At 38.8% G+C, this 24044-nt stretch overlaps 3 protein-coding genes across 3 annotated transcripts; 1 reads left to right on the plus strand and 2 right to left on the minus strand.

Moving 5' to 3' along the window:
- Positions 1–529: 529 nt before the first annotated feature.
- On the minus strand, positions 530–2423 carry LOC111897682 (cytochrome P450 CYP82D47). The gene is made up of 2 exons (XM_023893632.3): positions 1365–2423; positions 530–1281 (listed from the first exon to the last, which is right to left on the minus strand). The coding sequence occupies exons 1-2, from the start codon at positions 2325–2327 to the stop codon at positions 661–663; spliced, it is 1584 nt and encodes a 527-aa protein (XP_023749400.1). The 5' UTR covers positions 2328–2423; the 3' UTR covers positions 530–660.
- Positions 2424–2823: 400 nt separating this feature from the next.
- On the minus strand, positions 2824–3570 carry LOC111897668 (glutathione S-transferase T3-like). The gene has a single exon (XM_023893620.2). It carries the CDS (start codon positions 3568–3570, stop codon positions 2824–2826), a length of 747 nt encoding a protein of 248 aa, XP_023749388.2.
- A 697-nt stretch (positions 3571–4267) lies between these two features.
- LOC111897681 (protein ALP1-like) lies at positions 4268–6224 on the plus strand. The gene is made up of 2 exons (XM_023893630.3): positions 4268–5573; positions 6134–6224. Exons 1-2 carry the CDS (start codon positions 4294–4296, stop codon positions 6222–6224), a joined length of 1371 nt encoding a protein of 456 aa, XP_023749398.2. The 5' UTR covers positions 4268–4293.
- Positions 6225–24044: the final 17820 nt, after the last annotated feature.

The raw sequence follows: 24044 nt of genomic DNA on the forward strand, positions 1-24044 counted from the left end.
AATTATGACAAAATGACATGTGGCAAATTGAATGAGAGAAGGACATTTATTCTTATTTATTACGGTAGATTGAAAATTTTCATGTAGAATGGAAAACATTTTTTTTTCCATGATTAAGGTTATTCGGTTGCCTCTAAGCCGCTTGTTTGTGATAACAAATTAGGGCATTAGAAGACCACATACGTTAGGCATTTTTAGACGAAACACCAAACATGGTTTTCATTATATTTATATCACTGTAACAGAAAAGACAAAATACATGTGGCATTAAATGATGACATATGAAACTAGTTTTGTCGGTTCTTTGAACATTTGTTTTTGCTTCAATGATTTGCCGGTTGAGTTAAAACTCTTGTACTACATTTTCGTTACTATTTTATTTTTGTACATCCTTAACAAAATGATTTTTTGCTCCTTTATATACCACTGTATATGCTTTTCATTATTGATTGTAATTTAATTCTAATGATTGTATTTTTTGTTTACCTTCAATAACAACAGAAACATACTGTAAATCAATTCTCACCAATAGACGCAACACAAATTGTATTATATATTTATTTATTCGTTACGATCTTGCTTTATTGAAGTTTAATTGTATTACATTATTACTTTCTTGCCACTCTAAGAAACGGTTGGAGTCGATATGCATGAACCAACCTAATACATATTCGAGGCCAAACGAGGGGCCAAAAGGACCTCAAGTGGAGTAGACTTGCTGATAGTCAGTCCCGAAGTTTCACTCATATCAATAGGTTCATTAGATGGATTTTTCAGCACAAATTGTTGAATGAAACTAGCTAGTGTTAAACCAACAGCCTGAAGAGCGAAGGGAATACCAGGGCACATTCTTCTACCACTACCAAAAGGTAGTAACTCATAATGTTTTCCCCTGAAATCAATATCCTTATGCCTTGTCAAGAATCTCTCCGGCCTAAACTCGAGGGGATCTGACCAAATATTTGGATCACGATGCATCTTATAAACATTTACCACCAGACGAGTGCCTTTTGGAATGTTGTAGCCACCCACAATGCAATCCTCAATGGACTCATGAGGAATAGAGAGAGGAGCAGCTGTGTACAAACGCAATGTTTCTTTGATGATTGCATTAAGATACACTAAGTTCTTCAAGTCTGACTCCTCCACCAGTCGCTCCCTTCCAACATGCTCATCAATTTCATTTTGCGCAATCTCTAATGTTTTTGGGTGGTTTAGCAATAATGACAAAGCCCAGGTTAACGTCCCAGATGTAGTGTCCAAGCCTGCTATCAGGAGTTGCTGCGAAATGGATATATTTATAGGCAAAATGCTGAAAAAAATGATAAATCAAGAAACAGTGAGATGATAGAGTTTGAGTTTACTTTACATGCGGATTTAATGATCGTATCATCGTCAAAATCCCGGAATTCCTCTTTGGAAACACCTTGAAGAATGGAAATCAGCACATCTATAAAGCCTAATTGGTTGCTTTCATGTTGCTGGGTAAAGCTCTTTATTGTTTTATGTTCTTGTAACCATCCGCCAAAGATGTTGTCCAGATCTATCGCCATCTTCTTCATTTCTTTAATGTATCCACCCATATCAAAACACTTGAGATAAGGGATAAAATCTGAAACCACAAATGCTCCCATTAACTCAATGAATTTCTTTACTACAGTCTGAAATCGAACCCGTTCCTGATCATCATGTGGCGAAAACGTCTTCCCCCTAATAATCCTAACCATAATATTCACAACCAAGTTACCAAACCATTGACTCATCTCGATCTTCATCATCTCTGAATTTTCGCTCATTTTATTTAAAACCCAACGATCATATATATCTTTGATGGATACTCTAACCTCTGAAGCTCGAATATGTGCAAACGTTTCAACTCGTCGCTGGGAAAGAACCTCCAGCGTGATCATCTTGCGTGCTTGTCGCCAATAGTCTCCATATGTAGCAAAGCCGAACATAGCATAATTATAGCCCATGAGTTTTGTTGCCTCAGCTTTGGGTCGAGTTGCAAAGGCCTTATCGTTTGTAGTAAAGCACTCTTTAGCTATCGACCCATTACTCACCACCAAAGCTTGGTGATAACCAAGCTTGATTGTGAAGATAGGGCCATATTTGTCTGCCATGTCACCTAAAACGTAGTGAGGTAGCTGAGAACCACGTAAAAGGTGCAGGTGTCCGATGATAGGCCATGCACCTTGTGCTTGTGGTGGTTTTTGGTTCTTCCCTCTATTTGCCTTCTTCCTGTTGAGGCTATGGAGAAGGAAAAGTGCTACAATAACAGAAAAGCTGGTTGCTACAATGGTTGAAAACGAGAGATGGAATTCCATGTCTAATTTGTGAATCAAGAACTGAGTAAGCGCATGTACGAATGTGTGTTATAAAAAGTTCGAAGATATTTTTTACAAATATAAGAAAAACAAATCTTCAAACATCGTCCTGTGGTTAACATTTTTAGTTTTTTTTAGGTCATCAAAGCCTCAACGGTCAACATTGGTCCATATAGTTTCAAAAGTTTGAATGGTTAGGCCATTTCCAATGCATTGAACTCTTAAGAGTTCAATGGATTGCCACATCAGCATTCCACTAACTATACCATTTAACCTATTAAACTCTACACTCCATTAAACTTTTAAGAGTTCAATGGATTTCCACATAATCATTTTAATTTTTTTTATAAATAATACTAATAAATAAAACTAGAATATTACATTAATTAGAAATTCAAAGTTACAATTACTAAATATTAATTAAAGATTACAATTTAGAAATTAAAAGTTACAAATAATATACTAAATAAAAAGTACAATATCTAAAATACAAATTTTACTTCATATTGTATTTTATCTTAATCTGGTCACAACGATTTATCCAAATTTCACGTCCATCTTCCGACATGGTACTGGGATCCATGAAAATGAAAATGATTGAAATTTCATCATTCTTTACCTTTTCTTCTTTAATCTTCATCTTTCTTTCTTTCAATGCATTCTTCATATCCAAAGAGTTTTGATAGCGTTCAAAAGTCTTTTTATTTTCTTCTATATGTTTTTTAAGTATTTCATCAAGCCTATTACCAGATGACGAAGTGGAATTGGTAGCTTTCCCTTTTGCTGCTTTTTTTGCTGCATTCCTACCAATTGGACGAGTTGTAACTTCATCATTATCTAGGTTAATGAAAGATTCTGTATTTGATGAAGACATAGATGCCCCATATGCAGTGCTTGAACCTTTCCATTTCTGTTCATTTTTAACGATATTCCAAATATGTTCGTGCCTAAAATCGGCACCATTTCTAGCATGATAATGCTCAAAAGTTGCACGTTTGAGATCATCCTCAGACCATCCACTCAGGTGTTGACTTTTCAACACTATATACATTTGATTAAATGCAACTGCAAATGGGTTCATGTAATGCCAATGCGTTTTGAGGTTGGCTTGAGTTCTTGCAACGTTCGACGTGTTGCTTTTTTCATAGTATGCAGTAATTCGTCTCCAGAACTCTTTATCACGTTGTTGACTTCCGGTAATGCTATCTTCTGAAATTTGTAGCCAAGCTTTTGCCAACAACATTTCTTCTTCTTTGCTCCAGTAGGTTTTTTTATTTTTTTGTCGTTTGCTGGTAGGAGTTTATGTTGGTGTTGGCTCATTTTCTGGAATATGGGGAGGATCCGGGCTAGTAGAATCTGGGTATGCATTTTGGTATGAATGTTGTGAATGATTATTTGGATTTGGGTATGGATATTGTGGATAATTGTTTGGACTTGGATATGGATATTGTATATGATTGTTTGGATTTGGGTATGGATGTTGTGGATGATTGTTTGGATTTTCGGGATCATAAGAAGATAACAAATGTGTATAGTAATTCGGATTCATGATTGGTGTATCAGATGGTTGGTAGGTGTGAATGAGAATATAATATGTTCGTCTTTATTTATAGAGTTGAACATCTTGTATGCATTTGCCTTTAATTTGGATTTCATTCCACTTTACTTTCAATTTCATTTGACTCCAATTTCAATTTTATTTAACTTTAATTTGGATTTCATTCCACTTTAATTTCAATTTCATTTGACTCCAATTTCAATTTCATTTAACTTTAATTTGGATTTCATTTCACTTTAATTTCAATTTCATTTTACTTTAATTTCAATTTCATTCGAATATAATTTGGATTTCATTTTACTTTAATTTGAATTTCATTTGACTCTATATTTTTGCTATAAAAGAATACAACGTTTTTATTATTTCATACCTACCAATTCAAACTATTTCTTATATCTTTCTTATACGATGTCATCATCATCCTCAGACGATTCTGCTTCTGAATTCATAATCAACCATCTCACAAGTAATTCTACATTTCAACTATATAAGGAGCTAAAATGCTTGGAAGCAGAACAGTCAGATGCTGAAAGTTCAAGACGTCCTGGGCAAAGTCGAAGATATATAGATAGAAATCGTGAAGAAGGGCATAAACGTCTTTGGAAAGACTATTTCGATGAGCATCCTGTTTTCCCACCTCAAACGTTTAGACGAAGATTTCGAATGAGGCGAGATCTATTTGTTCAAATAGTTAACGGTATCTCTAACCATTCTATTTATTTTCAACAAAGAAAAGATGCTTTAGGAAACAATGGTCTTTCCCCTTTACAAAAATGCACTGCTGCCATACGCCAGTTGGCATATGGCACAACTGGTGACCTCTTTGATGAATACATACGAATTGGTGAATCAACTTCAAGCAAATGTCTACAAAACTTTTGTCGATGCGTGATTGAGGTTTATTCAAGCCATTATTTGAGAAAACCAAATGCTAATGACATCCAAAATTTACTACAAAAACATTCAGAAAAGCACGGGTTTCCTGGTATGCTTGGAAGTATTGATTGCATGCATTGGCCTTGGAAAAATTGTCCGGTTGCATGGCAAGGTCAATATACTCGAGGTGATCAAGGTTGTCCAACAATTATGTTGGAAGCAGTTGCATCACAAGACCTTTGGATATGTCATGCATATTTCGGGGTTGCCGGGTCTAACAATAACATTAATGTACTTAACCAGTCACCGTTATTCAATGATGTATTACAAGGTTATGCTCCTGAATGCAATTTTACTGTTAATGGAAGAACATACACAAAAGGATATTATCTTGGAGATGGTATATATCCTGAATGGGCTACAATGGTTAAAAGTTTTCCACATCCGGCTGACCCAAAAAGGATCAAGTTTAAAGAAATGCAAGAGGCTGCAAGAAAGGATGTGGAGAGAGCATTTGGTGTTCTGCAATCTCGTTGGGCAATTGTACGAGGTCCAGCAAGATCGTGGCAACTTAAAAACATAAAGGATATAATGTATACATGCATTATATTACATAATATGATCGTAGAAAATGAAGGAAATGCAATTAGTAATTGGTCAGATGATGTTGATCCTCCTATACGTGTGAATCGAGGACCTGTCGAAGAAGTTCAATATCAAATTCAAAGAAACTCTGAACTACGCGATAATGCCGTACATCATGCTCTTCGACATGATTTAATGGAGCATATTTGGGAACGTTTTATTAATAGGTAATATCACTATGTTGTATTATAATAAATAAGATGTTATTTTTTTAAAATGTTTTTAAGATTTATATATTTTTTTTTTATTGTTTAGAATAAAAAATATGAAGTAACTTAATAAATTAAATTATTGAATATAAAATAAAATAAAGTATGATATATATATATATATATATATATATATATATATATATATATATATATATATATATAGTTTATTGTAAAAAAAATATTAAATATTACTTTTTATTGAGAAAGAAAAACAAAAAAAAAGTGTTTACAATAAAATGAGAAAAAAAAAGAAAGAAAAAATAAGCTTATATAATAAATTGAAAAAAAAAAAAAAAAAAAAAAACATAACAAAAGCCATACCACGGTTGAATGGGGATTAAACCCCTCATTCAATAAACCCCCTCCACAATGGTTTCTATGTTCATTCAACTGCCACCTAGATTTTTTTTTCCCATTAAACTCCCCATTAAATGGCATTGGAGATGGCCTTAGTCCTTAACAATAAATTTGTTAGTTTTTTTTTTTTTTTTTTCAGTTAAACTGTTGTAAAATAGGGAGTCACGTTTGATCTTCCTAACATTCTTCATGGACGTCAAGGAGAAAAATAATGTGATGGTGGTGGGTGTATCTCCCCAATCCATTTGATCACAGTGATCATGGAACAAAGGTTTTTGTGACGCCGCCATTCATAAAAATCAGATCCTCCCTCAGCCAATGGTCGCCGACTGTCAGACCTATTCGGCGTCTTTCAATCACTGGGAATTTGTATACATTCTATTTTCATCATTTTTCACTAGTACAGAAGAGGTTTAATAAAGCGGTTTTTCTTTTGTTTTCTTGATGCGGTTATTCAACCGCTTCAAAAAATATAGCATTATAAAATAATGTTGTTTTTTGAGGCAGTTCTACAACCGCCTTAGAAAATGTCCTAAACCGCTTCACAAAAATAGCTTCATAAAATAGACTTATTTTTTTATGCTGTCCAAACCGCCTTTTAAAATATAGCTTCATAAAATTGACTTATTTTTTGATGCTGTTATTGAATAGCCTTTGAAATCAAACTGCCTTTTAAAACACAATACGAATGGCAACAGAAAATATCATCAATCATTAGTTGATGCTATTAGTCAACAACATTAGAAAATGTAGAACCACCTTATATAGATAAGAAAGACGCCAATCTCACTTGTTATTTCCTTTTCTTATGATTGCTACTTTGGCTTTGTATTCTTCCCTCAAGATGCTTCTGTAAATCAATCTCACTTGATGAACTCACATTACAAATAAGACATATCCACTCCATTATCTTCTTTAAAACCTCACTTGAACCTGCAATAACTAGTAATGACGGTGGTGGGTTCTTATCTTTTTTTGAATCATTTGGAACACATTCAGATGAGTTCTCAGCAGACTCCATGGATTTGATAGAGTTTTTGGTTGTCAAATATGCCACTTTGGCTTGATCTTTCTTTCTTGCAAGATGTTCCAGTAAACCACGCGCAAATATGCACTAATTTTCCCGATCGAACACCTCCTCTCTTCATTGTCAGCATCTCTCTTCCCATCATCATTTCCTTCTTTACCTGTGCTTCCTAAATGTAAATATGCTTCACATCCTCTAATATAATCTTCATGCTGAATCACTTTTCTTATATCTATCGATCCTCCTTGAAAAGTTATAGAAATCCCAATTTAAATAAAAGAAAAAGGGATATATACAGTAAAGTCCCAATATTTTCATCGATTTGACAAGAAAGTCTTAAACTTTATTTTTTTGACAGTAAAATCCAAATTACCGGCAGTTTTTGACACTTTTACCCTTTTTTCCGGTCAGCCGGTAATTAGGACATTTTTGTCAACAAAATAAAGTTTAGGACTTTCTTGTCAAATCGTCAATTAGGACTTTACTGTCAAAAAATAAACTTTAGGACTTTTTTGTCAAATCGTTCAAAATATTGGGACTTTAGTGAATATATAATTTTTTTTGTTAGAAATTTAATGGTATGATACTCTTTAAGCATAAGAGTTATTGAAACCTTCTCTAATCAGCTAGATCCTATTGAAATCCTTTACGTTTGCTTCTTGTTAAATCGTTTTTTTAATCTCAACGAACCGACATTAAAAAAAATTGAGATAATCAAGAAAGAAAGAAAGAACCAGGGTTGTGTTGGCTTTTTGCAGTCTCAAAAATGGAGAAATTAGAAACCTAAAAAAACGAAATTGCCCTAGCTTTATACAAACACAAACAACACATGCCTAGTCAAAAGGGTGTGAATGTGGAGAAGGGAAAGAAGGGCAATTTCGTTTTTTTCGGTTTCTTATTTCTCCATTTTTGAGACTGCAAAAAGCCAACACAACCCTGGTTCTTTCTTTCTTTCTTGATTTTCTCAATTTTTTTCAATGTCGGTTTGTTGAGATTAAAAAAACGATTTAACAAGAAGCAAACATAAAGGATTTCAATAGGATCTAGCTGATTAGAGAATGTTTCAATAACTCTTATGCTTAAAGAGTATCATACGCTCGCAATCTCCTGATCCATCAGTGCAACATCCATGATGTAGCACACGAGCATCCTCTTGAAATGGTCGATGATCGGACCGTATTCAGCTTCGTTGGTGAGGAGGATGTTGTGCAAGATAATCCAATGATGGGGATTAAGATTGGGAAGATCTGCAAGGGAAATAGCATGTTCGGCTTTGGCAGATCCTCGAAGTACCTTGAACCGAACGTTGATGAAGTTACCTTCACTGTACAGTTTCAAGACCCGAACGTTGACAATTTTCTGAGTGCTCCAAGTCTGATATTGTGGTTTAGCAGCCTTCAGATAGAAATTGATTAAGTTCCGATCAACCTGTGGATGAGGATGAGGGAACTCTGCAACGTTGGAGAAGGCATGAAAGATAAACGCCTTTCGGGTCATTGGCATGTCGAACTGTGAGTCGACAGTGTTGGAACAATCTAGAGATATCACAGGTTCCAGCCACAAGATACTCGGTGTGTCAATGGCTTCTTTAATCATCCTCTCGAGAATCCAAGCAGGAAAAAGAGTTTTCCTACTCTCAAGAAGGTCGTGGGCTTCCTTCTGTTTTCGTTCGGCTTCTTCAGCCTCTCTTGCGACACAAGCACTTATATCAGCCTCTCTGTCTTGACCTTGACGCTTCAATAGGTCGGCGATTGTTGCTTTATCTTCATCTTCACTCTCCTCAGCAATCTTTTTGCCTTTGTCATTCACACCAGAACCGGAGGCTTTGCCAACTGGAGGAGGTTCGGTTGTGTGAGTTGCTGTTGAGGTAGGAGGTGGTTGAGACATTGTCTCCTTCTCTCCCCCTTGTTTCGGAATGGACACGAAATCAAGGAGCCCTTCGATTTTGCTTAGTAGGGCAAGGGCAGGAGCGAGCTTCTCTGCAAGGTCACGCCTCACAGTATCGTTAAGAATAGGATCATGTGCTTCTAGGATGTTTGAAATAGCAGAGTGGACATTCGAAACACACGATTTTACCACCTCTCTTTCAGATCGAAGAGATGCAATCTCCTGTTGGGAGTGGGAGAGTTGAATGCTCTTGACCTTGAGAGCGGTAGTCTTCCTCGCAAGAGCATCCATGAGAGTGTTCTCGGCAGCTAAATCTTCTTGAAGCTTGGAGAGACGCTCGTCAATATTTGTGCGAAAAGCTGAGTTGTCGTCAGAAATGGATTGACGAAGAGAAGCGAAGGACATCAACTCAGTTGTGACTGATGTTGCTATCTGGTGGACAATAAGTTCCAGCGTAGTTTTGGCAGCATTTGCACTCTCCTGTAAAGACTGTAACAGAGAAGAGGCATCAGTAAATAGTTTATCGACTTTTTTGGTCACAGCCTGACAGGCTTTTGTGGAGGCATCGATGGCGGTGGTGACAGAAGCAAGGGAAGCTTGTTGAGCTTTGGAGAAAGCTTCAACAATTTTCTAAACTGCAGCTTCAGATAGGGGTGACTAAGAAGCGGAAGAGGAGGCGATGAGCGAGTCAATTTTGTCATGGAGCTCCTTGAGATGTCTTTTGGTGACAGGAGCGTCGTCATCGTCATCACTCTGTACTTGAAACGGGCTATAGTAGACCGAGTCAAAAGTCATGTTCTCCGCGCCAAGGAGTGGTTCTTCTTCCTCTGATGCATGACCAGGAGAATATGGTGGTGGTGAAGCTGGTGGTTCGGTAGTATGGGTAGGTTCGGGTTGGGTTGTTTGTTTGGGTGTAGGTGTAGGTTCGGGTGCTTGGGTGGTTTCGGGTGCTGGAGTGGATTTTGGTGCGTCAGTATGAACCCCCGTATCAGATACGTTGGCTCTAACATCTGCAGTGGTTGTTTTGGTTGCTTCGGTGAATATAGGTGGTGGTACTGGGATGGAGGTGGATGGTATTTGAGTAGTGGAAGTTATGGGGGGGAATAGAAATAGGAATGGTTTTAGGTGGAGAGGAAATGGGAGAAGTAGAGACATGAACTTCAGGGGTTTGAGAACGTGGTGGAGTGTTGCCACGTTGAGAGCCTTCAGAATCAGAACTCTCACCATCAGACTCGCTTGAGGAGGAAGCGATAACAAGCTTTCGCCTCGGTTGGGTTTTTCTCCTCTTCTGCTGTGGAGACTGAGCAGCCCTGGTGGGTTTCCTCTTCTTTGGAGACGGGCCTTTTGCCCCCTTGGCCACCTGTTTTCCCTTATCAGCCTTCTTGCCTCTTGGAGCAGGCTTGTCGGCGTCATGTATTGATTTCAGCATCTCCGGAGTTAGATCCCTCGGACCCGAACGTTTGAACTCCTTGTACGTCCTGATAATCCGGCTGTCAGCAGGAACATCTCCATACATGGTTTCCGGGATAGACCCGTTGAAGGGAAACTTGGATGCATCTGACACAATGATCTTCGTGGTATGGAAGGTACCAATCGAAGACATTGGAGCACCAGCGACAATGGGGACGAGGTACTTGTCCATCACCCATTTCGTGATAATAGTCCAAAACCTAGCATAAAAGATCTCCGAGTGTCGGGAAGTTGAGGAGAGACTCTGAATAAGTTGTTGCCACAGAACAGACCCATAGTCCATGTTGATGCCATTGTATATCCCATACATGATAAATAAGAACAAACGACTTGTCCCGTCTGATCCAGCACTTCTTTCGGATAACCCCTTGAAGAGAACAGTGAACATCCCATTCCACTGTGGAGGTAGGCACGACTTCTTGAACTTCCTCACCGTGTTAAGCACCTCCGTGTAGCCCATGTTGTAGAACATGTTGAACAAGTGACCCATCAGAATCGTTTCAGGGTTAACCCTCGAAGAATCAGGTTCAAACCCTAACAGTGAGCAAAACCGCTGCTTTGAAATCGACGCCTTGTGCTCAAAGACATCGAAGAAGATTCTGTCAACGACCTTGTCGTAGTGTGCTATAGCAAAGATTTGAGACAAGAATTCCATGGGAACAGTCTCAGCCCTGGAAATAGCAGGAGCGATTGGAGAAAACTTCAGGCACTCCATGATGGGGAACATGAACGCATCATATGAATGTGGGGTTAAGTCGAAGATTAAGCTTTGCTGTGGGCGAATGGGCAAAATGTGGGATGTTGCGTGAACTGAGGAGGAATCTGCCATTGCTTGTGAAGAAAGTGGAGAAGATGATGAACAGTGAAGGGAGAAGAATTTCTGGCTCTCTGGAAATATAGGCACGGTAAAGAGGTAAATGGTGGGTCACACTTCCTTTTATAGTGAGGGTAAAGGAGAGAGAAAAATCTTTCCAAATCTTTGATCGAAAAACGAAGCGATTTTCGGAGTTAACTCACGCGTGACAGTTGGCGCTGGCGATGATCACGCATGAGAGAGAGTGTCAGGCCCTAATTACACGCCTTCCCATCAGGCGCCGTTTGGAGATGAAACGGTTCCGATTCGCACGCTTTCCCTTTTGCGCCTTTTGAAATCCAATCGATTGGACTCCCGCCTGAGTCATCATGTCGTCATCTTATCCCTTTAAATTGCAACGACATCTGTTTTTAAAAACTCGTCCACGTGGATTAAAATCCACCACAATCTTTGATAATAACCAAGCTAATTAAAACCCATTGAAATTAATGAAACCAGAATTTTGGAAAATCAAAAAGATTTTCATGCGGAGTGTGTAAAAAAAATAAGAAGAAATAAAACAACACTTTTTGTGGGATTATGTGATGTGAATAAAGACACGAAACATTGGATCCCGGGCACAAATCTCTTCCTTCAAAGTCAAGAGAGACCTTAAAGTGTTTGTGTGGTTTCCCGTTAAGTAACGATCAGACACTTATTAAGAAGTGTTGAAAGGCTTCTTTTAATTAGGCTTATGAGGGTGGCTTTCGCTTTGATTCAGAATTCCAAATCTTGAAATAAGACAGAAATCGAGCGAAGTACTTGTGAGACCGGTGTAGTCTGCTGAACAAGTAGGTTTGAGATAATTTAACTTGGCTAGGAAATATATATATAAAATCTCAACAAAAATTTAAAACTGGATCCCAAGGGAAGAAATGTTATTGGTTTTAACAATTTCATAGGAATCACACAAAAAAGAAAATTTTGAGATTTCATGGAGGTACATCCGTCAATTCATTAGTGAAAACTAGAGCAAAGTAATTGTTCACCGTCAATTCGTATTGGGTATTGAATTTTGGGTTTCACTTAGCTCGTAGTGGCATGAAACTAAGATCATAAACACAGAAATGGTGTAACCATAGACCTCAGTGGTAATTTCTGAGAGTCTCAAGGGTTACGTTGGTGAAATGAAGAAGATGGAGAAATGGAATGTAGATGTTGTAAAGAAACCAAAGTACCTCTGCTGTGAAGAGAAGGACCAAGCAGAAAACTCTTATCTCATGTGAGAAGAGAGTTAGGTAGCTCATGATTAGAATAAATATGAGAGCCTAATTGGGAAGACAAGGTTTGTTTATACCAAGTCATTAAGGCTATTATTCAGAATCAGGTGAGGCTTTGGACACATACAACAGCATGCTTCTAGGGACACTTAGCTAATGAAACGATTTCCCCATAAACGAACACACAAATAAAATTAGAGCCAAAAAGAAAATAAATAACAAAATATTTTTGGAGTTTTTGAATTTATGAAAAAAATATTTTTGGAATTTTTGATAATAATGAAAAATAAAAAAATAAAAAAATAAATAAATAAAAAAATTAAGACATAAAAAAAAATGAATACAAAAAAAATAACTTTGGAAACGAACCTGAGCGTTCGGTTTATTTCGGTTGTGAAAAACATTGGAACCGAACCCGAGTGTTCGGTCTATTTCGGGTGAGAAAATTTTTTGGAACCGAACCCGAACGTTCGGTTTATTTCGGTTGCCAAAGAAAATAGGTTTGAAACAGAAAATAACTTTGACAATAAGATAAATGCATTTGGAAAAAGTATACATAAGATCTACAACCAAGGAAACTACCTTTGAGTGATGAGCGCAAAGCAGATAATTCAACCGAACCTGAGCGTTCGGTTCATTTCGGTACATTAGTACAAGACCCGAACCCGAACGTTCGGTCTATTTCACTCCTTACTTTTGATCTTGAGAGGTAAATTTTGGTACTGACTCTGATTCCATCATACCTAGCCCTTGTAGAATTTTGTTGAACGATGCTTCAAGAAGAGCTTTGGTGAAAATGTCAGCCAGTTGATCAGTGGTTCGAACAAAATGAATTTCGACGTTCCCATATTCCACATGATCCTTAATGAAGTGATACCTCAGTGCTATGTGCTTAGTCTTGGAGTGTTGCACAAGGTTATGACAGATCCTAATTGCACTTTCAGAGTCACAATATAGTGGGATCTTTTTCATATTGAGTCCATAGTCCCGGAGCTGGCTTTGGATCCAAATCACTTGAGATGTACAGGAGGCAGCTACGATGTATTCTGCTTCAGCGGTAGACAAAGACACACAAGTCTGTTTCTTTGATTGCCAGCTAACCAACTTCCCATCAAGGAATTGGCAGCCTCCCGTGGTGCTTTTCCTGTCTAGTCCACAACCTCCAAGGTCTGTGTCGGAGTAGGCTTAAACAAAGAATCTTGAGTTGGATGGATACCATAAGCCTAGAGAGGTAGTTCGCTTGAGATACCGGAGTATGTTCTTCACTGCAAGCATATGGGGTTCACGAGGATTCGCCTGAAATCTAGCACAGTAACAAACAGAGAACATTATATCAGGCCTGCTAGCAGTAAGGTACATCAGAGAGCCGATCATCTGGCGATATAGCATAATATCAACTGCTGGCTTATCCAAGGATGGAGTGAGCTTGGTGCCGAACGCCATTGGAACTTTAACCTTTGAGTCTCCCATCATGCCAAATTTAGCAAGGAGAGTCTTCGTGTAAGCTTCCTGGTTAATAAGGATGCCTTCGGGTCCCTGTCTAATATTTAAACCAAGGAAAAAGTTAATTGGACCCATTGAGCTCATTTCAAATTTAGTCTCCATCAGTTTTCTGAATTCAGCCGTTAAGCTAGGATTTGTTGAGCCAAAGATGATATCATCGACATAGATTTGAACAATCATAAGGTGGTTACCTTCCTTCTTACGAAAGAAGGTTGGGTCAACCGAACCTTGTTTAAATTTGGACATCTTTAAAATCTTGGTTAACGTTTCATACCAGGCCCTCGGAGCTTGTTTCAGTCCATATACCGCCTTGTCCAAAATATAACAGTGATTGGGGTACCTTTCATTGACGAATCCAGGAGGTTGCTCCACGTATACCATTTCTTCAAGTTCTCCATTTAGAAATGCGCACTTGACATCCATTTGGTAGACCTCAAAGTTCTTATGTGCAGCATAGGCAAGAAATATTCTAACGGATTCCAGCCTAGCTACAGGAGCAAAAGTTTCTTCATAGTTAATTCCTTCCTCCTGATAGTATCCTTTCACCACTAGACGAGCTTTGTTTCGTATCACATTGCCTTCCTTGTCCATCTTATTTTTGAAGACCCATTTGAGACCAACAACTGAGGCATATTGAGGAGTTGGAATGAGGCGCCAAACTTTATTCCTTTCGAATTCATTAAGTTCGTCTTGCATAGCTTGAACCCAATCGGAGTGATCAAGAGCAGTGTTAACTGTCTTTGGTTCAACTTTTGAGCCGAAGGAGTTAAACATATAGAACTCTACTTTTGAAAATAAGGAAGTTTGCTTTGCCTTTAGTTGTGATCATATCTCAAGTGTGTCTTGAGTTTCCGGAGCTACAGGAGTTTCGGGTGGTGACGAGTTGTTGGGTGTTGTAGCACCTTCGGGTGTTGTAGCACCTTCGGGTACAATAGGAATTTTGGGTACAACTGGGCTTTCAGGAGCAACTGGAGAACAGTTCTCCCCCTCAACATCTGAGCTCGGCTGTGATGAAGAAGATGGATCCTCCCCCTCAACTGAAGCATCATGCTGTGGAGGTTCGTTCGGACTTGATCCTCTTTCGTGCATTTGCTTGGCAACATCTTCGATGAGTTGCTTCAGATGATCTACTTTGTTGTCTGCTGCACTAGCTTCCGAGAGAGTAGCCTTCTCTGGTTCATCGAATAACTCAACAAACTTCTCAAATATATTTGTGATCGAGGCTGTGACTTGGCCTGTTTGAGAAAAAATTTCTCCAACTGTGTCTTCGGTGGCCTTCAGCTTTTTGACATAGCTATCATCAAAAGTCACATAATAATTTTCTTCTATCTTTCTCGAGCGTTTGTTTAATACCCTGTAGGCTTTCGAAGTGAGAGAATATCCCAGGAAAATCCCTTCATCGGCTTTGACGTCGAACTTGTTATGACATTCTTTAGAATTGAAGATGAAGCACCGTGAGCCGAATACATGGAAGAATTTGACATTTGGCTTCCTGTTGTTGATGATCTCGTAAGGAGTGAGAGTGAATCGCTTATTGAGATATGACCTATTCTGCGTGAAACATGCTGCAGCAATAGCGTCAGCCCAAAAATATAAAGGTAAATAAGCAAAACTTAGCATGGTTCGGGCCGCCTCACACAAAGATCAGTTTCGTCTTTCGACAATTCTGTTTTGTTGAGGGGTGTATGGAGCTGAGAAGTTGTGACTGGTTCCTTTTTCGGCCAAGAAATCTTCGAATTCTTTATTTTTGAACTCCATCCCATTGTCGCTCCTGATGTTGCGAACGACTTTCCTCAGCTGCACTTCAACTTGCTTGATAAACATCTTTAGCTTGAGAGTTGCTTCAGATTTGTGCTTCAGAAAGAATACCCATGTAAAACGTGAAAAGTCATCAACAATGACAAGAATATACTTGCTATTGCCGATGCTTTCGATAGATGATGGACCACACAAATCAATGTGAATTAATTCTAGTGGCTCAACAACTTTAGTGTTTACAATTGATGGGTGACTTTGACGACTCTGCTTCCCCATTTCACACGCAACACATAAATGTTCTCGATCGTACTTGAGCAATGGAAGACCTCGAACATGACCACCTGTGGCAAGTTTGTTGATATCCTTGAAGTTGAGATGAGAGAGCCTTCGGTGCCACAGCCAGCTTTCGTCAGATTGTGCTTTGGATAACAGGCAGATAGTTGGATTCCCTTTGATGGGTTTGAGGTTCAGGGGAAACATTTCGCCTTTGCGCTCCGATTTGAGAATTACTCTTTTCGTTTTCTTTTCAATTATCTCTGAACCCTCATCGTCGAATGAGACCTTGAGACCAGTACCTCCAACAAGCTGAGATACACTGATGAGGTTATGCTGTAATCCTTCAACGTATGCGACCTTTCTAATCGTAAAATCACCATTTGTTATCATTCCATAGCCTTTTATTGTGCCGAATGAGTTGTTCCCGAACTTGACATTTCCACCGTTTGAAAGAGACCGAAATTCCCTTAGCTGTTCCTTCCTTCCTGTCATGTGACGTGAGCAGCCACTGTCAATATACCATTCTTCGTCAAACTGCTCGTCACTGATAACCTGCAAAAATTAAGCAGATTTAGGAACCCAAAGTTTCTTGGGTCCACGTGAGCCTTTCACAAGAACAGGAATAGTAAGAGAGATGTCAACAATATATGTTCTTTTTATTAACGTTGTTTCATCTTTCTTTTTAATGGTGAAAACCTTAATTTTATTGGGATTTGTTGCTTTTGGTTTGGATTCTGGTTTAGGTATTTGGACTTTGGGATGATTTTGATCGGTCTTGACTGATGAAACCTTCAATTTTCCTTTCAGATCTATTGAAGATTTAGGTTTTTGAGTGCGAACATAATTGAATTTAGAATGAGGTTGAGAGGAGTTAGAAGGATTAGAAGAAGTAGAACGAGAGAATTTAGACTGAGATGTTTTCTTGACTTGAGGTTCTAAGTGACCCTTTTGTTTTTGATCATTAGTGGGACCGAACCTAGCACTTTGATTTCTTTTGCCTTCGGAACCGAACCTATGCTTTCGGTCGCTTGTGTTCTCTGAACCGAACCTTTGCCTTCGGTTGTCATATTTTTCAGAACCGAACTTGTCCTTTCGGTTGTTATGATCCTCAGAACCGAACCTCTCCTTTCGTTTGTAATTACTTTCTTGCAATCTGACAGTACTTTTCTCTGACTTCGAATTTCTATCATGATAAGAGAAATGGGCGTTTTGAGATTGCCAAAACTGTTTTCGTTCAGAGAGATTCTTCTTGTATCTCTGATTCCTTTGCTGTTTTTGATTTTTCACTTGCTTCGGCTGTCAATGGATATTCGCTTTTTGCTTTTGCTTTTTGTCCGCTGGTTCACTTTAAACTGATGACGTTTCGCTTGCAGAAGTGACTTCTTTTGCAGAGACTCCTTTTTCTTCAGGAACATCTTTTGTACCACTAGTACTTGGCACGTCGAAGTTATCAGGCTTGTTCAAAGGCTCTGGCACATATCTGCCTTTGGTTTTCCAGGACGTCCTTTCTGACAGACCAACAGTTTTGTCAGCATTGTCGATAGGGGCGGACCAGAAGAACTCATCACAACCATCAGCATTATACACCTGTGACCTTATATACCTGATTTGGAGTCGTCCTTACCTTTTGGTATACAACAGCCTTTTCTTCAAGGATCGAGGACTTTTGTTGTGACAGACGAGCAAACTCCACAAAATTTTCTGAAATAAGATTTTTGTGGTTTTCGGGTTCACTCTTGACAAACTCAGAACAGTCAACTTCATCCTCTACAGAAATTTCACTCATATCATCGTCCTCATTAAGCTCAGATGCATTTTCAACATCAATTTTATTTTCTGAGCTCATGTTGGCATTCAATGAGTCAAACTTTTGTATGGTTTCGGTCCTTAGTTTCAGTTTATCATTTTCATCCAAAAGATTTTTCAGCATGTCCTTATGGTCCTTGGACTTTATGAAAGATTCGATTTTGTCTAGACCATACATATATGTCAGATTTACATCCTCAGACGAAACTACACTTTCGCAATTATATGCTTCAGCGTCAATTTCATCCTCCTTAAACTCAAGGAAGGGCAAAATCATGCGATGAATTTTCTGCCCTATTTCACAGTTCAAATGAAGTTGAGTGATATTAGTATAAAGACGTTTAGGAATTAAACAAAAGACATTTCTCTGTTTCAAAAGTTTCAAATTGTCTCTTTGTAAATAAATATTTTCGTCCTTGGATTTGATTAACTCCGACTCCTTCAGCTCTATCCACATCCTCCGTTCCTCACTCTTTGAAGACACCCTGCTGATTTGGTCAGTTAGGTTAGAATTGGTGACCCGTGTTTGAGTTAAATTGCTGTCTAGATGATAGATTCTTGAATTTACATTTTTTATTTCTTTTTCGTATGAATTTTGTGGGACTTTGAATGAAACAAAAATAGATTGTACCTTCTTGATTAATTCATCATGCTCATTAAACTGCACGCTGAGAGGTTTTGCTGTGAAGCACAAGTCCTCTCGCTCCTTCGTGTCTTCATTCCCACCGTCTATGTTTTATCCCCTCATTCGAGATACATCCGACACCATCAAGCACTTTCCACCGCTTCCTTCATCTTTCGCAACATAAGCCTTTCCATGAGATGGCTTCCTGACTTCATCATCCTCAGAGTCAGTTGACCAGACCTCCACGCCACCGAACTCGTCATCTGCTACTGAACCCTACACAATTAAAGCATTCATTGAAGGGTTAGTGATAGTTTTCTTTCTCTTGATCTCTTCCAGCTTTTTCATTAACACAACTTCTTCATCTTTATCCTCATCCTTTTCTGCCATTTTCTTTAGGACACAGTCTTTGGCATAGTGGTTCTTTCGTCCACAATAGTAGCAGTTCACACTAGAATCTCCTTCAGCTTTCGGTTCTTTCTTTGGTTCTTCTGCCTTCGGGTCTTCCCTGACCTTTTCAGAACTATAACTTCCCTGCCAATTTCGGTTCTTATTGGTAGGAAACCTTTTCTTGATGAACCTTTTAGGGTTTGACACCATCATTGCATAGTCTTCTAAGGTAAGATCATAGTCTTCTAAGTTAAGGTCTTCATCTTCCACCACACCTTTGCTTTTGGACAGAAGGGCCAATGATCCCAAGCTTGAAACCACATTTTTCTCCTGCAAGACAATCTTTTCTTGGAATTTCAAAATCCCTACCAGCTTTGCCAATGAGTAAGATTTGAATTGCTCATGTGCTTTAACAGTGGACACAACCGCTCTCCACTCAGATCTAAGACCGTTTAAAAACGTAACCTTTTGTTCAATCAGCTTCCTTTCAATATCGTGTTTAATCATCTTACTAAGAAGATGATTGAAGCGATCGAACGTCTGAGTAACAGTTTCTTCAGGATTCTGCTTAAATTCACCAAACTCAGATAAAAGTAAGGTTTGAATGGAATGCTCGAGATCTTCGTCTGTGGAATATAGCTCTCGCAGCCTATCCCATATTTCTTTAGCAGTGCTGCACGAACTCACTAGCCTGAAAGTATCAGATTGAAGAGCGAATCTGATTAGTCTCAATGCTTTAATATTGCACTGAAATTTATCCTTTTCGTCTTGGGCAATATCTTTTACGTCTTTCAACAGATCATTATACTCTTTCTGAGTTTTAATGATTCTTGATGTTGCTGAATGAGCGAATGGTCCAGACACGATTGCTTCCCAAATAAGATATCCATTGTCCTCAGATCCAATGACATAATCTTCAAAGTGATGTGCCTAGACTTCGTAATCCTGGGTGTAAAGGATGAGAATCTTCGTCGTTGATCCAATGCTGTTTGAGATGTTAATGGGATTTGATTGTGACTCGTCCATGCTTGATCGAATAACCTGTTTGAAAGATCAGACTTGTAACATATTAAATTAGGGCAAAACAAATAAATGCTGAGTTACGTCAATTATGGGATGACGGCTCAATAAATATTAGTTAATGCGGAATAACCCTAATCGCAACCTTTTTCACAGAAAATATGTGTATGAATTACACATCCTCTTGCTCTGATACCAATTGATAAGTTATAAAACAAACTTGAAAATCGATTAGATCTTTGTAACAGGTATTGCAATGAACACAAAAACAATAAATAACACAAGTGTGGATCAAAATATGTCGAATGATTAGATCAAACAATCTCAGCAGAGCTCGACTAAGAACTTCCGTTGTAGAGGATTTAGGGTTACAAGAACGATAACAATAATCTTGCTGAAATAAATCTCTGATCGTTCTATTCTATCATTAACCCCTAAGATGCATGCAAGCACCTTTATTTATACAAAACCCTACTAAACTCACGGATGGACAGGCCCATACCGAAGATACATAATGGACTAGCTAACGAGCCCAATAGACGCAACACTTTATACAAAACACGACCCAACAGTGCGTAAGCCAACAGACCGGGGCATACCAACCCGATGGTTGAATGGGCCCAAGCGTATTCCATCCCGAGGATCATTGGACCCTACTATGTTGGCATTCCAACCTGATGGTTGAGGGTCTGGGGTATTCCAACCCGACGGTTGATTGGGCCCATAGTACGTTGGCATTCCAACCCCATGGTTGACGGCTTGGGGTATTCTAACTTGATGGTTGATTAGACCCATAGTATGTTGGCATTCCAACCTGATGGTTAAGGGCATGGAGTATTCGAAGCCGATGGCTGATTGGACCCATCGTATGCTGTTATTGTATTTGTGTTATTTGTTTTATGTTGGTATTTTAGGGGAACTCACTAAGCTTTGTGCTTACAGTTTTGGTTTATGGTTTAAGGTACTTCAGTGGACCGTGGCAAGGAGAATGTGTGACCGTACACATCCTTGGTTTTACAAATAGTTGGATTTTGGGAGACTCTGATTTTAAATAATGTTTTGAAGCAATGGTTTTGTAACACTTCTATTAGACAAAAGGTTTGTTATGAAAAGTTATAAATTTGTTGAATTTTTTGGATGTTACAAGTTGGTATAAGAGCCTTGATTTGAGTGAATTGAAGGAACACTCGTGTGAATCCAGTCTTAACTAAGGAAAAAGATTTTAAAAATGATTTTTAAATGGTTTTAAAAATAAACAAGGAGGATGCGATGTGTATGATCAGACAGAGCTAGTAAGTAGACCCCAAATTACTACACAGTTATTTGAGATTATGTTATGTTAGAACAACATGGTAGTAATAAGATAGGGATCTTCAGGAATCGTATGATAGAATTGTCTGGTGTATGATGCCTTACCTCTTGTAGAATACCTTATTGGTTGTTGTATGACTCTTTCGCGTGTGAACTAACGATTGAGTGAATGTGCTAATTCACGTATTGCATGAGTTAAATGGTCTTAGGTTCAGGGATATGGTCATGTTGCGCAGCTCTTGCCTGATTCTAACCGTTGTAGGATTGAATCTTTTAGCCTAAGATTGTTTAATTTGTGTAGTATGTGATAGTGCTCATGCGATATTTATCTTGCACTAGTGGAGGGTTGTATAACAGTTAGTGGTAGGATGAGTTATATGGGCTGATCCGACCAATCGCGATATGTTTAGCCTTCCTCTAAGGATTATAAATAGAGTGTATGAGCATGCTAGTGTGTATCCGAGATGCTGGGAGATAGAGATCTGAATTTCTTATGAGAATCCGTCTGATCTTATTATGTTTTAGTTCTAGTCGACTCCACTGCTCGAAGTTTCCTTCCTTTGTGCTTTGTGGGACTCTTAAGTGATGTGAGTTAGCTGTTAAGTGAATATTTTAAGTCACATGTAATAAAGATTGAATAATCTCATAGTGCTGGGTTTGACCCTATTGCACAACTCTAGTCTGAGTCTAACAGTTGTAGGGATAACTCTTTTACTTAAAGGATTATCTGAGCATTATTACATGTGATTATGTTCATGAAGTAGCTAACAAAGATTATGAGGAGTTCTTCAACAACTGATGGCAGGGGAGGTGGGGGATCCTAGGATAGCCTAGGAAGTATTTTAAAACGATTCTCCATTGTTGAGCAGGTATTAGAAGTATTATTATGAGTAGGTCTTAGAGGACCCTAGATGATTCTTGAAGAAAGAATGGATAGGTGTGGAAGGTAGTATTGGACCCGTACTACTGGAAGCACATGATCCTTACTCGAAACAAGGAAAGTTTTGGGGTTTTTGAAGACTGATCGGGAGAGATTAGCATGGTTTGATACCATTATTCATGGCAGTAGCTCCGTATCTGTTGATATTTGGTTATGGCTGCTCAGTCATGGATGAGCTTGTTGGTTTTGAGGTGTCGAAGGTCTTGCTCAAAGTCGTCCATTCGAGTCGTGGGACTTAAGGATGGATCTACTGTTATGATCGGTTTGGGGATTACAGTTGGAAGTACAACGGTTGATTGATGGTTTGTATGTCGCTGTAAATAGCAGCAATTTTGCCCTTTAAGTCTTCTGGGTTCAGAGGAGGAGTGATCAGGCTTGTGAATTTCAGTGTCGGGATGTAACCCAGTATAGGAACTGTTGGTCAAGGTGTTAAGTGATAGATTGTCAGTGAGGTAGTATGCATGTGGGTTAATGTGATGTGGATGTTGGTGATGTGATCAAGGGTCTGTGTTCTTGGGTGATAGGTAGGTCAGGTACTGGATTGGCGGTTGGAATTACAGGCAAGGAGTGTATGTTTTGGATCATACGTCGGTATTGGTTTACGCTCTTGTAAGGGATCCTTAATGTTAAATGGTCATGATTGGGAATTTCGGAGATCTTCAGTTAAAATTCCGGATTCTCTATTGATTTGTATGATCCTTAACAGGAAGATCATCCTATATGTATTATTTATTCCCGGGGTCAGGGATGGTTGTACCTGGCTAAGCCGGTTTGAGTTATACTTGGTTTTAACACCAGTGGGTGGTAATTCGAACCCTAAGTGGGGGAGAACTGGGTATTCTCCTTGGAGAATCATCGATCTGTTTAGGTTTGTGGTATTGAGTGATGGTTTTTAGGGACCTGCGGTGCGAGTATGTGGGACCTCGGTTCAGGGTTTGGTCAAGGAAAGGGTATAGTAGGTCGTGATTGTATGCATGGTTACAGGAGACACCTAGGTTGTCGCTCATCAGGAAGTGGGTGATCAAGGATCTCGTTGCAAATATCGATTCCTTTGGGGGGGATCCATTGAATAGATAAGGAACCGATGGGATTACTCAGGTCGAGTATCAGTGGTGGAGGGAAATTGTCAGTTGCGTATAAGAATATCTATTTATAGTCTAGCTTAGGCAGAGATCTATCAAAGCATCAGTTTCAGAATTTGGTGCATTTCAGCCCCGCAAGTGTTTTGGTTCATTCAATATAATATGATTTGTTCACGATTATCAGTCCGTTTGTTTGTCTTTCAGAAAAGGTTCTATGAATGTGTTGGAATATAGCAGTTGAATTCTTATGGATGTGTCAACTTATCATCAAATCTGGTATGTTTTATGTTCCTTTGGCCTTTGGGTATTCTTACCCTCAATGGTGGTGTGGAATTTTTGTTCATAGCAAGCTTGGGTTGGGTGGCATTTGGGATTTCTTCAAACGTCTTCTCCTGTTGGTTGCCTATTGGTGGAACCTGTTCAGTCTCAATTAATTATGGAATCTTGTTTCGATCAATCATAATGATCTCTTCTGTTAATGATTGAGGTTCGTTGTTCGATAGAACATTGGTATTTCTGCCCTTTTTAGATGAGGTTATGGGATCCCTAAGGATATGCATTATGGTAATTCGTTGTGTGTATGTGAGCTATACAAGATAGCATTGGGGCTTGGATCAAATTATTCGCATCGTTCTTCTGGAGGATATCCTTTAAATTGGATCAAGGGTGCAACTGTTACCCTATTCTCAGGTCGTGGGAAATTATGATTTCCAAGGGTTGTGTAATGGTAGTAGGTTGTGTTGTGAAAGGAATTGTGCGTGGTAAGTTTTCGGCAATGTTGTGCTCAGTTGGCGTTGAAAGCGACATTGTTTAGGTCCTTGCAAGGCGATGGAATGAGGCGAGTATCTTTAGGCTCGGGGTGCTGGGTGAATGATATAATGTCCACAGGATCGGTGTAATA

The sequence above is a fragment of the Lactuca sativa genome, chromosome 4, assembly GCF_002870075.4.
Source record: "Lactuca sativa cultivar Salinas chromosome 4, Lsat_Salinas_v11, whole genome shotgun sequence".
NCBI lineage: Eukaryota > Viridiplantae > Streptophyta > Magnoliopsida > Asterales > Asteraceae > Lactuca > Lactuca sativa.